This window comes from Vanacampus margaritifer, chromosome 19 (genome assembly GCF_051991255.1).
Source record: "Vanacampus margaritifer isolate UIUO_Vmar chromosome 19, RoL_Vmar_1.0, whole genome shotgun sequence".
NCBI lineage: Eukaryota > Metazoa > Chordata > Actinopteri > Syngnathiformes > Syngnathidae > Vanacampus > Vanacampus margaritifer.
This window is the reverse complement of record NC_135450.1, coordinates 15,209,436-15,224,151: the sequence shown is the minus strand read 5'-3', so window position 1 is coordinate 15,224,151 and position 14,716 is coordinate 15,209,436. Positions and strand designations below refer to the sequence as shown.

The 14,716-nt window shown below is 41.2% G+C and overlaps 3 protein-coding genes across 8 annotated transcripts in view; all 3 read right to left on the bottom strand.

Moving 5' to 3' along the window:
• Window positions 1-4,118, bottom strand: part of ncoa1 (nuclear receptor coactivator 1) — a 32,537-nt gene extending 28,419 nt beyond the window's left edge. For both annotated transcript variants that reach the window (XM_077552110.1, XM_077552111.1), the window contains exon 1: window positions 3,239-4,118. The gene's annotated coding sequence lies outside the window, so the exon portion shown is untranslated. The remainder of the gene's footprint in view (window positions 1-3,238) is intronic.
• A 1,174-nt stretch (window positions 4,119-5,292) lies between these two features.
• ptrhd1 (peptidyl-tRNA hydrolase domain containing 1) lies at window positions 5,293-6,891 on the bottom strand. The gene is made up of 2 exons (XM_077552818.1): window positions 6,640-6,891; window positions 5,293-5,982 (listed from the first exon to the last, which is right to left on the bottom strand). Exons 1-2 carry the CDS (start codon window positions 6,850-6,852, stop codon window positions 5,812-5,814), a joined length of 384 nt encoding a protein of 127 aa, XP_077408944.1. The 5' UTR covers window positions 6,853-6,891; the 3' UTR covers window positions 5,293-5,811.
• Window positions 6,892-7,511: 620 nt separating this feature from the next.
• The window catches only part of fam184ab (family with sequence similarity 184 member Ab), a 34,276-nt gene continuing 27,071 nt past the window's right edge, over window positions 7,512-14,716 (bottom strand). For 4 of the 5 annotated variants that reach the window (XM_077552733.1, XM_077552734.1, XM_077552735.1 and 1 more), the window contains 5 exons: window positions 13,723-13,869; window positions 13,252-13,369; window positions 12,887-12,991; window positions 11,702-11,991; window positions 7,512-8,939 (listed from right to left, as the gene is read on the bottom strand). In XM_077552733.1, the coding sequence (XP_077408859.1) occupies window positions 8,858-8,939; window positions 11,702-11,991; window positions 12,887-12,991; window positions 13,252-13,369; window positions 13,723-13,869 (742 nt within the window). In that variant the 3' untranslated portion in view covers window positions 7,512-8,857. The remainder of the gene's footprint in view (window positions 8,940-11,701; window positions 11,992-12,886; window positions 12,992-13,251; window positions 13,370-13,722; window positions 13,870-14,716) is intronic. The other variant, XM_077552736.1, reaches the window with a different exon arrangement.

The following is a 14,716-nucleotide window of genomic DNA, read 5'->3' as shown; positions in this document are numbered from 1 at the left end:
TTCCCACACCATGTTAATACTTGGGCGGGCCACCCAAGTAAACTGGCCACCACCTAAGAAGTTTTAAAGAACATTTAATAAAAGTATAACCAAAAAAAAAAAAAAAGTGTTCGCTGTCACTCACTTGTGGATCATGAGACCAGACGAGACGCAAGTAACAGGACTGAGAACCCGCCCATCTGTGGGAACCACTTAATCTGTTCCCTAAAATATGTTTCCTCAGTTTATTAAATCGGTACCCTCAGGTTCCTAATCTGTCCATTTCACATTCTGCAGATGACACTGCAGTCAGACTAAACATGACACGGCACTTTCCAGGCTGAAAGCCACGCGGGCGATAAAAGCTGCTGATTCAAGCGTGGCCAAGTTCTGGCGGGCAAGTCTCCGATGCTGATTGAGCGTGATGATAAAAAATCACAGCCACAAGAAGGCCGGCTGGCGACACCCGGCCTCCCTCTACGGTCTACAGAGTCAGACTACTTCCTGGAGTTAATTGACATGCAGTGTTGGCTGCAGGGGTCCGCCATGAGAATGGTTTGGGTTTGTTTTGTTTTTTTTTAAATGGACAGCCTTGGTGAAATGAGGGCTGCTGTGAGATTTTTTATTTTTATTTTTATTTTTAAAATAAGAGAACTTCAGATTCTAAGGTAGTCGTGTCGGGAGTGCATGTCAGGCTCGAGTGTACAACTCTTCAAGTACCAAGGTACTAGTTTAAGCCTACTTAAGTTCTAAAGTTACTTATCTTTAAGAGTGCTTCGGGTTCTCAGGTGCTGCTTCAAGTTCTAAAGTAATTATTAGTATTTACTTCAGGTTTTATGTTCATTAATTGCATGCAAATGGAGCGTGTTGATAAAAATTGCAGAGACGTATGAATGCCGGCTGCCAACACTCGGCCACAGACGACTTGCTGGGGTCAGGTGACCTGGCTGCAGGTGCCTACTGCGTTATTGCCAAACAACACTTGGGGATGAGGAATGCTTCCTTTTTTTTTTTTTAAATGGACGTCCTCAGTGGGCCGCTGTGACATTGAGATGACAAAAACAACAACAAAAATCACCAGCCGCTACAAATTTCCATCCCAGGAGGCGACGGTAAATCACCCACGGATCCAAACAATGACTGGACGCCGCGAAGGGATCCACTTTAAACAGCCTCACAAGATGACCCCCCCACCCCGCCCCCCCCTCTCTCTTTCTGTTTGGAGAGATTAGCGTGGAGGAATTCCACAGCAGATATCGCTTACCCACTCAACTTTGCTCACTGCCGCGATTTTTGCTTTGAGCTGCCGCGCACACACACACACCAAAAAAAAAAAAAAAAGTGCCGGCGTCGGATGAAGTTGCTGCCTCGAGGGCAGAGGGACGCCTGCGAGCCGTTCTGGTGCAGATAGCTCAACTCGTTTATCTGAGGACATCTTAACTATGAGAGGCCCCGCGAGAATGTTTTCACACACGCAATCAATCAACACACACGCTCGACAAAAACAAGTCGGCCGTGGCGCGCGAGCGCAACCTTTGCATTGGGCGTCTTTGATGATGCAGTGATTTTCAGGTTCTACGGTACCAGTTCCTAACGGCTCTTCAAGGTGTTGGGAACTGGTCTCTAAGGCCCAATCCCATTACTTCCTCTTCACCCTGCACCCTTTGTCCCGTTTAGCTCTCCCCTCTCCCTTCTTTTTCTTTGGGGAGGCAAAGACAAAAATCTTCCTCCAGGAATTGGGAGCGGACTATCGCTATCCAATCCGCTACGTCGTCACCTCGAGCCGCCGCAGCTGCATGCTGTTTTTTTTTATTTTTTTTAAGCTACCAGTCTCTCAGTGAACTTCAGGTTCTAAGGTCTTTTAAGTGTACTTCAGGTTTTCGAACAGGCTTCCCCAATCCTGGTCGTCATTTCCGTCCTCCAAACAGACCTGCTTCATATCATCAGATTATCATCAAGCTCTGCAGAAGCCTGATGTTGATCCTAGGACAGAAACATCTAAGACCTGCAGGACTCCTGCCCTCAGGGACCAGGAATGGGGAAGCCTGGTTTAAAATTCTGAGGTGTGTTATTTAATTGTTATTATTTTAATGCCATGTTAAATTGTGCTGTCAACATTCGATACATTAGTCATTTGTTTTTAAGCATTAGATCAATAGTGTTTCTTCAAGATGCATATAAAGAAGTTTTTTTTATGGCAAAGTATTGTGGTCCATTTCTAGTACAGGTATACACCATGCAACCCGTACTCATCTTGAATTGTCCTTCAGGTTTTAAGATACTCGTCTTAAACAGTACTATACTGGTGTTTAAGTGTACTTCGGGTTCAAAGACACAAGTCGTACTTCAGGCTTTAAGGTACTTGTCTTTAAATGTATTTCTGACTCAAAACTACACCAGTCTTGAAGTCTTCCTCAGGTTCTTGGGCACTGATCATCATCTTTTATTGCACTTGAGGTTCAAAGATAACTTGTCAGTGTACTTTGAGTTCTAAGAGACACATCTTTAAGTTTACCTCAGGTTTTAAGTCTTTAAGGCAAATTTCCGTCTGCTACAAGTCTTTGGGTATTAATCTTTTAGTGCACATCAGGTAAAAAGCATGAGCATTGTTTCATTAAGCTCCTCAACTCATGTCAACAAAGTTCTTTGGCACCAAGATGCCACAAGCAGTATTATCATTGGTTAAGTGGGTCATTATTTGGTGAATAACAATATTGCAAATATGGAGGGTCTTTACGGTACTGATATTTTAGACTGTCAAGTTCTCAGACAAGTTTGTCTTTAATTGAAGACAAAACAAATGTCCACAACAATCCGTCAGTGCTTCTTTAGGAAGCTCTTGAAGCCAATTAAGGTGCCCAGTGGCTCAATTAGCTAATGCTAATTCCACGCACACATGCATACGGAGAAGCCTCTCTCTCATCCACACTAGCATAGATTAGCCTGGAACCACAACAAGACAAAAAGGAGGTCAAGAAAACTCAGGTGAAGGAAGATGACAAAAATAAAAAAAATCTGGTGGCAGCGACACCCTGAGGCCGCTCGCGTGCGCTTACGTAAGAGTCTTTGATTAATTTACAGGTGGGCAAAGAGGCAGAGAAAATGTAAACGGCGCGTGCGTGTGAGCGCGCACGTATACCACGCGCGCGCGCGCACGGCGGCCAAAGCAAGGCAAGGCAGCGGAGGCCGCGCCGCAGCGGCCGGGTCCCATCGTGACTGTCAACAACACACCAACACCACCTTAGCTCAATTGGCTTACCTTGTTTTGGCATAAGCAGACGTCGTCCTCCCGGTGTGCCCTCGGCGCTCCACGGCTGTTGTTATCTCCTTTATTCCCCCCCTCCTCCTCCTACATCCCATGAAAGTCGCCGCGCCTCCCCGCCGTTGCGGGGCGTCCAACAACAGCCAGTTAGCCGAGTTAGCTCCAAGCAGCTAACTTAACTTGCGTGACGGATAACGTTGGCCCGTTTTTGTGTGTGCGTGTGGATGTTGCTAACTTTACGTGGGTAACTTTACACTTGTTCCGTGGCGGCTGACACGTAACATCCAATAAAAGCACGCGTAAGTTGGGCGTTTTGTTGTGATTAGCAGGCTGGCTAACAAGTTAACATCGGCGTCTGTTGACAAACAAGCCTGCGTGGAGGAGGAAAGGAGAAGAAAAAAACCACACACCACTCGAAGCCAGCGAGCCTCAACGTCAGTTAGCTTAGCCACGGCTAGCCAGCCTGGCTAAGCACCCACACCGCGCTTGGACCCCCCCAAAAAAATCCTCGTCCGCCTGCCTGGAGTCTTCCCTCCTCGCGATGCTCCTGCTGGTGGTGGGACGGCTCGGCGTGTCACTCCCATACGTGGCCGAGACTGCTCGGCGGTAGTGGTGGCCCAGTTCGCGAAGCCAAGTTGTCACTATGCTCGGCGCTCTCCGCCATTTCCAAGCTCTCTCGCTCTCTCTCTCCAACACAAACAAACAGGTCTGCCAGGGCGCGCGCCTAGCCTGCGTGCGAGCGTGCGAGCGTGCGTGCGCGTTCACGAGGAGAAGCATGGGAAAACATTACCTGGCTAATGCGATGTTGCATAAAAATATTGACATTTCTAACGCACGAAGGATGACTTTTTGACCGTCCCTGGCTCGGAGTTATTTATTTAGCAGGATACCCCCTTCCCCCAACAACAACCCCCCCCACACCATTATATATTTTTGTACCAGTACTTAAAAGCGATAATAGCGCACTGCGTGATTCAAAGGTTCTACTGTATATAAATAAAGGACTAATTAAACGTCAAGTACGCTTTAAGACTAGTCATGTATTCGACCCTTAATGTATTATTAAAGACTAGTACCTATAGTACACTTAGAACTTGCATTTTCAACCTTATGATACCTAAAATCATTAAAGACGCGTGCCTGAGAAAATGGTAACTGCTTACAAGTATTACAGAGTCTGAAGTTGGAAGTACATTTAAAGACTCGTATCTTCGAACCCTGAAAAATAAATAAAAATAAACCAGACTACACTTTTAAGACGAGCACCTGAAAACCTGAAGTACAATTAAATCTTCGAACCCTGAAAAATAAATAAAAATAAAGAAACCAGACTACACTTTTAAGACGAGCACCTGAAAACCTGAAGTACAATTAAATGTGTTACCTTGGAGCATCAAGGTACACTTAGAGATTAGCAACTTCGACCCTTAAGTACACATTAGGTATGCTAGGACTTAATGTGCATTTCATAACTAAGTTTCACCTCTAAAATTCAGTAATTGTGTCAGCGTTTCAGATATGTAGTTATTCAAGTAGATAAGTCATTTAGTCGAGCGGAGGCTGATACTTGCGCTGTTTCTTTTAACTCTAACTTTAACTGTATACATCAGCTTTACAGATGCCAGATCTCTAAAGACTGCATGTATTTGGGGTGAGGCATTAATTCAAGTGGACTTCATTTAGGGGGAGGGTTTGAATAAACATCACTTCCCGGATCAACAATACCTCAGCAGCACTCTTGGATCAACATCAGCTTTACAGATGCCACATCCGCAAGTTATTTAGCGGCTGAAAAAGGACGGCGCACTCCGCAGATGGCGTGAGAGCACCCAGACAGGCGCTTGCGGGATTTACAATGAGAAAGGCTGCTGCGCGCTTTCAAACTATGTAAATGACTCTGAGATAATTGGCTCTCATTGTGTCCCGGCCCTGTTGATGGTTTCGCTGCCGTACCTGTCAGGCCAGAATTGGGATACATTTGACACTTAAAAAAAAAAAAAAAAGATCAAATGGTTGATTAATGAATTAAAAACAATTACAACTAGAACATGTTAAGATTAATTACTTATAATTAAGATGTATTCATTTAAAAACAATTATTTATTGATTGACCACACTTGGTATCCAAATTGCCGCATGCCCTGCCTAACCCGCTGGCATCTGGACTTTGGCCTGTTTTACTACTGCTTATCTTCCTCCTCTGAAAGTCGAGTGGATGTTTCGTCTGCCTTCAATAGCATCACAAAGTCAAAAGAAATGCACAATTTCAAGTTTCAGTGTTACCTTTTGAGTCATAATTTTTCATGATAGCTTTTTTTTTTTTTTCCAAGTTTGAAGACTTATTAGTATGTGACTATAGTATATAGAATATTCTTGCAAATTGTATTTTTTTTTAACTGTCATGCAATTACATATTAACCATGTATTTTAATACATGCAATTTAATAAACAGAAGACGAAGATTTTCAGTTCATCCAGGAAAACCCGTGTATTCCAGTCATGGATGCATGAACAATGGCTCGCCGTGAGTTTCCAGGAACAGTCAGTAAGACGTTGATGGCCAGGCAAGGTCACTTAAAGAGCTTGAATTTACGGAGCAACGGCTGCACCGTTTCTTTGGGGTACGGCTTCAGAGCCAGACAGGTGGCTATGTTCTCAGGTTGCTCAATCCAAAGCTTGTGGGCCACGCCGGCCTGGGTCAGGCTCTCAGATAAGTCTGAGAGGGCGGCCTCGTCCGGAGCCTGAAGGACACAATAGTAGTAAGTGTGAAATATTCCCATCAGCAGTCACTATATTTTACATCATAGTGTAGAATCATGAATTTCACACATGCAATTGATATGTTCAGAACAAAGTTACCCTTATTTGTATTAGTGTGGGTTGAAAGAAAATTAAGAAATACATCATCAGGTACTGACTGTATTGAAACACAATATTTAATTTAAAACACAGCCATCTCAATATCACCAATTAATCTATGCGGTTGTAGTGTACCCATGCAAAACTCTTCTCGTAAAACAGCCATATTTTGCCTATTTTTAAGAAGAAGAATGTATGAAAAAATGTACAATTTCAGTAACTCTTTAGATGTGACTTTACGGTTCGGCTCTAATTTTGCACCACACTTGTGACATGTTCATACTAAAATGGAGTACATCTTAAAAGTATTACACGGACAAATGTGCAATGCAACATTAAAACGGTAAGCAGTTTAAAAAAATAATAATAATAATAAAAACTTTGTTTGTTTTTAAGTAACAAGTATGACATCAGTTGTCACCGAATAATACATTCTATAATACAAAAAAAAAATGAAGTGGTAAAACAATCATAGACGTGTTTTAAATCCTAGCAGCCTGAAATCTTATATTAGTCAAATGGAGTTTGGCGTGACTCACGCCGAGCACCACTTTGTGCATGGAGTCGAGTTCGGCCAGGTAGCTTTGAGTGTCCCCGTCGGCGTAGTGGAGGTGGACGGCGGCGGTGGCGGCGTGGCACGCCTGCGTAATGACGGCTCCCAGCGGCCACGACAGCTTGTGGACCAGGTCCGAGCGGACCACCACGTACTGGACCAAGCGGCCTGGGGAACCAGCCGCTCCCGAGGCAGCCATTTGTTTCTCCACAGCGTGTATGTTTATCTTCCGGGTCAAAGAATGACCGCTTGGGCAACACAATGGTGCTGCTGCCATCTAGCGACTAATAAGCAACATTGCAAATATTCAATTACAAAATAAAACGTTGACGAATTCAATAAAATTGTAGGTTTTTTTTTAACACAACTAATTTTTTAATTAAAATTATACTGATTTTAATGATAGATTTATGGTTTTAGCAGTGAGCAAAATGTAAAATAATTATTAATTAATTATTAATAATTGAGGATAAGCGGTTTGAAAAATGAATGTGTTAAAATCTGATTCTTTAATTAGTTTCACATTATACATATATTTCAAACTAAAAGACAAATCTTCCTATTGCTATTTTTCATTTTGAGCACAAGAAAAATCTAAAAATGTTAAAATCTTAACACAAACACATCATTTTTTGTTTTTCTATAATTCATTTTTAGTTTTATCATATGCATATCATATGGGGAATTTGTATAAAATCGAATGTGAAAAAAAACGGATAAAAAAAAGTTGCTTTGCAGCAAAATGTTGAATACAAACATCTTTTTTATTTTAAACAAATCTACGTCATTCTTTGTCAATGTTGCCAAAATATTTTTACCAGATGTGCCAAATAGAAATGAGAAACACAAAACGATAAATGTCACAATAATCATTTATTAAGCATACACATTATAATATAAATATAAAATGCTATTTTTGCTCTTAAAATCGGTGAGACATCATTGTATCTGTGTAGAGACAGACAAGCATACAAACGAGTTTTGTAGTCTACCAAAAAAGATCATCTTCATCGTCGTCTTCTATCACGAGGATGGTGCCCCCTAAAACGGACCGACTGATCTGGCGTCTAACAGAAAAGCAGCTTTTTCTTTTCTTTTGATTACTATTATTATTATTTTATCTTTTTTTTTTTTGGGAACGCACAGAGAAGAGCAACAAGGACCTCTAAACCCCACGCACGTCTACTTCTCACTTGAGTCCAACAACAACCACAAAACGCTGGCATGATGAGAATGAGAAAAACTAAAACATCCAACCTAGAAGATGACAAATCGGAGTGATGAGCGCTTTATTCCATAACCTTGAATACGATTGCCGTTTGAGCATCTACTCCAAATCCTTACATCCATCTTAAGACCCTGCAAAGTGAATTCAGAAATTTGTTTATAAATAGAGTAATCAGTTGCGGCGATATAGCATTACTGTTTTTAACCGTTTCCCGCTTTAGAGCGCCTCATTGTTGACCGCGAGTGTGCGCACGTCTTGGAGAGAAAGACAAAAGAGCAAAGAAGATGGAATTTTCTTTGAACGACCACCAGGTGGACCCGGGTCTTCGGATTGGGGTGTCCGCTTTGGAGCGCCTCGTTGTGGCGCGAGTGCACGCATGTCACGGAGAGAAGGCAGGACAGCGAGGTACAAAAAAAAAAAAAAAAAAAAAAACGTGACAGCCAACGAGCGCGATCCTCATTTTGGATAGTTAGCCTTTTTTTTTTTTTAATCATTCCAACGAAGACATTCATTTTCACTTTACAGGGACTTTATTCTCCGTGTACTAGTACGTTCTTAGGTCCTCAGTCATAAGACAATTCAGAGCACTAGTAACATTTTTCCACTCCAACTTTGGCATAACAATCACGTTACTCGTGAGTCAAACTACTAGTGGGCATTTTGGTACTACTAGTAGTGGCACTAGTAGTGGGAAAATGTTACCAGCGAGACGCAGGCGTGTACTAGAAAACGAACGCACTATAGTACATAGACCTTAAACTCAAGGACATCGTCTTCTTCTCAAGCTGCCAATCATTTATTTTACAAACTGAACCCAGCCTGAATGTCTTTTTATTTTTTAAACAATATAGAAAACAAACATTTTCTCTCTTTTTTTTTTTGTTTGTGTTTAAATCCAGACATTTTTTTTTAAGTTTGGCTGACATGCTGCTGAATCCTGGTTTGTGTGTGCGTGCGTGCGTGTGTGTGTTGTCAATCAAAAGGAAAAATACTGAGCGAACCACTCTTGCCGCTGAGCGTCCGGAAGGTCGATGGTGACGTCTTTTGTCTCAGGAGGGCTGCAGGGAAAAAAGGTGACAAAAAGAATTCATAAACTGATATGTGTAGTTTTAACGTCAGAACCGCAAAAGTTAAATATTAATATCTCTAATCTTTATAAGATTAAAAATAAATAAAAAAATAAAATAAAAAATTTATGCGTGTGTATTTTTTTTTTTTTTACAGGATTTTGATTTTAGCATACTTACTGTATATGGTGTAAGTGTAATATATTAATAACTATGATTCCAAAATGATAATTTTGATTAAAAAATAGTTCACCATGTTCGCATAAACATTTGAAAGTGTCAATCAAAAAGTGAGCTTTATTATCTTTGTCAAGTCTTCTAACTTGCCTGTGTACCTAATAGTGTCGTCTTGTAGTGCAAAGGTTGTCCAGCAGAGGGAGACAAACACCAGTTTAACGTCAACCCTGCATGCGCTGCACTACTCGGTCATGACTCGACACTATTTCGTCATGATTCCCGCTCATCATTTTTGCATTTTTGACACCTTTCTGCGGGTTCAAAATACTCCCTTGCGTGCACCGAGTCGTGTTTTAAGATACAAGTGCATATTTGAGAGATGTATTAAAAATGAATGAGGTGATTGAATGATTTAGAAAAGAGCGAGTGTGAAGCGAGCAACGGGACTAATCCAGTAATTCAGAGTGGATGCATTCTACTGTATATGTGACCTCATACTGTCAATTCTGAGTGTGTGTGTGTGTGTGTGTGTGTGTGTGTGGGGGGGGGGGGGGGTACTGTACGTATAATCCAGCCCACCAAGCATTTACATTATCACATTATCTAGAGTCCTGTTTGTATTAATTGACCCTTTGCTCCATTTCTTACTTTGTTCCTTTCTTCCTCCTTTCATTTTCTTTATTTCTCTCCTTTCTCTCTCTTTCCGTCCTATCATCCGGAAGGCGGGATTTAGTTGATAAAATAAGATGATTTATTCTAATCAAAATCCAGATTTACAATAAAATATAAAAAAATACAGCTGGTGAATAAACCATATTATTAATATGTATTATTATGATTGAATTATTTTACATCCACATTCTAACCAGATTTCAAGCTCACCTAAATAAAAAGTTCCCACCACACGGACGTCATGTAGCAGCAGCAGCAGCAGCGTAAACATGCAGTAGTACAAACAGCAGTACGCTCGTGCACACGCACACACTTGTTTACTTCACGTGTGCTTGTGGGCATGCAAATGTGCTCCCCGTGTGATCATTGATTGTCTTTTTTTTTTTTTTTTTTTTTGAAAGCACATTAACGAGCAGCCTCCTCGCTGTAATCATCATTAAAAGCCCCCAAAGGCCAATAAAAAGACGGAAAAAATATTCAGCAGGTGGCGATGAGGATGAGCGAGAAGACAACAAAAAGGGCAAAACATGGAAACATACACACAAACATGCTCCTTTTGCATCCCAAAGCCATTCTTTGATGCCTCCTGTTAAGTCACAGCAGGGAGCAAACCCCGCCCATCAACAGCAACCATCCAATCACGTCGTGGCGACCAGTTTCTCGACTGCCGTCTTTGTTTTTACCTTGCGGCGTTTCAAGAAAACTGGGAAATGTCACACAGAAAAGTGTGCAGGTGTTTACTGGAGAGGAGTTTTTTTTTTTTTAAGCATTTGGGTTTGGAATAGTTAAGTCATTTAATGGACAATGGCATTTACTCAAATGTAGGGTGTTTACACGAGATTTTAAGTGAAAAAAAAGTTGTCTATTTGAGGTGAGGTATTTATTTTTCCAAATGAAAATGGCATCTATTCGAGCGCAGACCATCATTTAAAAAAAATAGTAAAACGACTTAACTGACTGCAGTATTTCTCAACTGCAGCAAGTGCCTGCACTTACTAGAGAGGAGGCATTTATTTTTAAGCGTTTTGATTTGGAATGGTTTAAAGTGATTTACTGAAATGTAGGGTGTTTACTGAAGGAATTCGTTTCTACTAGCAGCCCTTCAAGTGAAAAAAACGTGTCTATTTGAGGTGAGGTGTTTATTTTTTACAAATGAAGATGGCATCTATTCGAGCGGAGCCCATCATTTTAAAATAATGGAGAAGCGACTTAACTGACTGCAGTATTTCTCATCTGCAGCAAGTACATGCATTTACTAGAGAGGAGGCATTTGTTTTTTTGCCAAAGCATTTTCATGAAAATATTTGTTAAAGGCACACGATAAATTTTTTAAATTATCGTTAATTTTTCCACTGGCAGTTTAACGTGAAAATGGAGGCATCAAATTGAGAGGAGGTGTTTATTTTTCAAGTAATCTCTTTGAATATAGATCACTTTCTAAAGGAATGCCACAAGAAGTGTAAAGTATATCATTTAGGCGACGCACCCAGTACTTAATTGAGGCAAGGCGTCTAGTGGAGCGGAGGCCACTATTTGAAAAAACGTGACAAATTACACGGATTTATTGGTTACACTTCATAAATCTCATTTGCAATTGTTATCATTATTTAAAACTTAAATTATTATGTTTTTGTTTACATTTGACTTTGTAGCTCTGTCATATTTCCCTGTTTTCCTGAATGCAGCATCGGTTTGGAAGAGATGGAAGGGGGTCGTGACTCAACTTCCTTCAATATTTTTTATTTGATTGTTTTTTCCTCATGTAACGTTGCCCCCTGAAGGCCACTAGAGAGAGTCCAGACCAATCAGATGCGGAGGCTAATTGAGCTCTGTGATTGGATGATTTTTTTTTTTTTGCTGGCCGCCGCCCACCGGGCCTGAGACGCTCTCTTTTTCTCTCTCACCTCGTGAACTTCTTGGGTTCTGTGGGAGGTGTCGGCGGCGGGGGAAGAGGTTTGTTGGCGTTCAGCTCGAGGTGATGGAGGAGGAAGGGGGAGTGGGCAAGGGGTTCGAGGCGGCCGGGCTGGGCTGGGGGCGGCGGCGGAGGCGGCGGCGGCTGGGGCGGCGGCTGCTGCTGCTGCTGCTGCGGGCCGCCCCCTGGGACCGCCGGGCCCGAGCCGGCTGCCTCCAGAACCCTGAAACCGGCGGAGCTGCCGAATCTGCTCGCCGCCGCTTTCTCATTCTTTCGCTTTTGCTACACAGAAAGAAAAGGAGGAGGGAGCACGGGGGAGAGAAGGGGGTTCAAAGCAAAAATCAGGGTGAAAATAATCCCCAAAAAAAAGGCAAAATTAATTAGGTCAAATAAAAAGGGAAAATGAGGAAAGGTGCCAAAGACGCGCTAAACGCGATCGTCCCGACCGGGAGCCCGGCGGCGCCGCTCGGTCGGCTTCCGACATCCAAATGGCTTGGAAAGCAAAGTGAGACGGTCAGGAAGAACGCACGTCACACATGACAACACACACAAAAACAAGAACAAAACACACACGCACATCTCAATGATGAGCATGCGGTGAAAGGATGACACCCAAAATCATTTCGACCGCTCATCGAGACTCAGAATGGATTTCAATTCGCAATGGATTCAATCTGAAAATAGGTCTTAAGAATGAAAAAAAAGTAGCAAAAAAAACTGTTAAAAGTAACCAAAATCAAGTAATAAATAAAAATTTAAAAAGTAACGCATCAAAAGTAAATTAAAAAAATTTGTAAAAGTATTACATGTAACGGCAAAAAGGTTTTCAAGAACTGTAATAAAAGCATATAAAGTATAAAAAGTAAAAAAAAGAAACAACAGTAAAATAACTTTTAAAAAGCATAATGTAAAGTAAAAATAAATAAACATAAGTAGAAAATTCAAAAGTATTACAAATAAAAAAATGTTTTAAGTAAAAATAAAAATGTATTAAACAAATAATAATTACTTTTATTTATTTATTATTAAGTATTTAAAGTATGTAAAAAATAAACTTTTGAATTATTTTTTTAAAGTATGATAAGCATGGTCGGAAGTATTAAAAATAAGGTATTTGTGTCATGTGACAGTTTGCAATGGCGTGTTTAGCGGGCAGCGTCCATGTTGGTTGTTGTACCTTGATGAGCGGGTTGATGACGCCGACGTTGGGACTGGCGTTGAACACTTTGTTGAAGTTGCTCTCTCGATTGACCAGCTCCAGCTGGTAGAACTTCTTGTCATCCTGGAGGGTTAGTTAGGGTTAAGGTTAGGAAATAACTGGATTTTTTTTTTTTTCAATTAAAGTGAGGCATTTAATAAACACCATTTTGTTTAAAAGAAAATTGAGGTGAGGCATCTATTTAGCGGAAATGACTTTCTTTGGTTTTCCATTTGGCTTAAAAGGGACATTCCAGCTGATGTCACAGCGCCACCTGTTGGTTTGGTGGGCAGGTGTTTTTATTTATTTATTTATTTATTGGGTGGGGGGTTGGGGGGGCATACCACGAGCTTCTTGACCAGCGATTCCCTCTCGGTCACCATTTCCTTTAGCTCGGCGATCATCTGCAGATCCTCGGGGCGACTTTCCCTGTTCCTGAACTTTTCCTCGGTGCCTTCCAGTCTAAAAAAAAATAAAAATACTGTTAATACTGTCACAATCTTTTCTCTCCATTTCCTGACAGAAATCGATCAATCGACGATGAATTTGTGTGAAATGTTGTTGTTGTAATTTGTGACCTAAAAAGCAAACAGTTGAAACAGTTTTCCATTTAAATGCCACCTGTATATAAAAGGCGCAAAAATCATCAGCGGCGACCTTTTTAAAATCACATCAACCATTTCACGCTAAAACCATTCATCAACTCCAGTGCCACCGATTTATTTGCGCTCACATTCCCATGAATGAAAATGGAAATGTCACACTGGCAATATGAGAGCGCACGTGAATGTGGAGTACGAGTGTCGCGCACGTACAGAAACTGCAGGGCCGAGATCTTATCCTTGAGGACCTCCTGCGCCTTGTTGAAGTCGGCCAACATGTTGTGCGTCTCTCGGCTGTGGACGGCGTTCAGCTCCGACACGTCGCGCTCGTGACGCTTCTGCAGCTCCTGCTCGTGAGCCCTGAGCACAACAAGTATGCCACTTTGACTTCTGCTAGCGTCGTGCTAACACACAATGGAAAACGCCATAGACTGGCTAATGAATAGCATCGATAGTCATTGTAACCCTTGAAGCAATTTTGAACAATAACAATGCAGTGATGCATGTAGACAGACAATAACAACACTCACAGGCATGTATTCTTTATCCTCTGCAAAAACAACTGTTTCTGCAGCTTACTGAAAAGTAGTTGTGAAAGTCTGCTTCGTTTGTGTGTTTAAGACTGTTCACAATGAATTAATCATGATGCACAACACAAACTGATCATTTATTTATGTTCAATGTAAATATGGTTTTACATACAGTAATATTGAGTGCTGTTTTCTTTGATTTAAAAACACAAGCAAAATATTGTGTGAGGTATTTCATGTCGCTCCCTGAGGAACGCGGCTCATTTCCTCATCTTCCTCATGCTCTGCGTTCATTCATTTATTTCATTATTTACTATTTTTAGCTCTCTGACCGCCATTCTCCCTCTCTCCCTCTCACACACACACACACGCGCGCGCACACACACACACACCAGTTACATAATGGACGCATGCTGCGCGCGCACACACACACACATTTTAACAGGCAGCAAGATCGCCGAAGAATTCCCATCATGCTCCAGAAAAGAAGATTCTAAATGCCGGACACCAAGAACGTCACACATGCGACAGATTATGAATATACTGTATACACTAATATTTATATTAGTGCTGTCAAAGTTGTATATATATATATATATATATATATATATATATATATATATATATAAATATTAAATTAAATTAAAATAAATTAAATATAAATGTGTTTATTTATG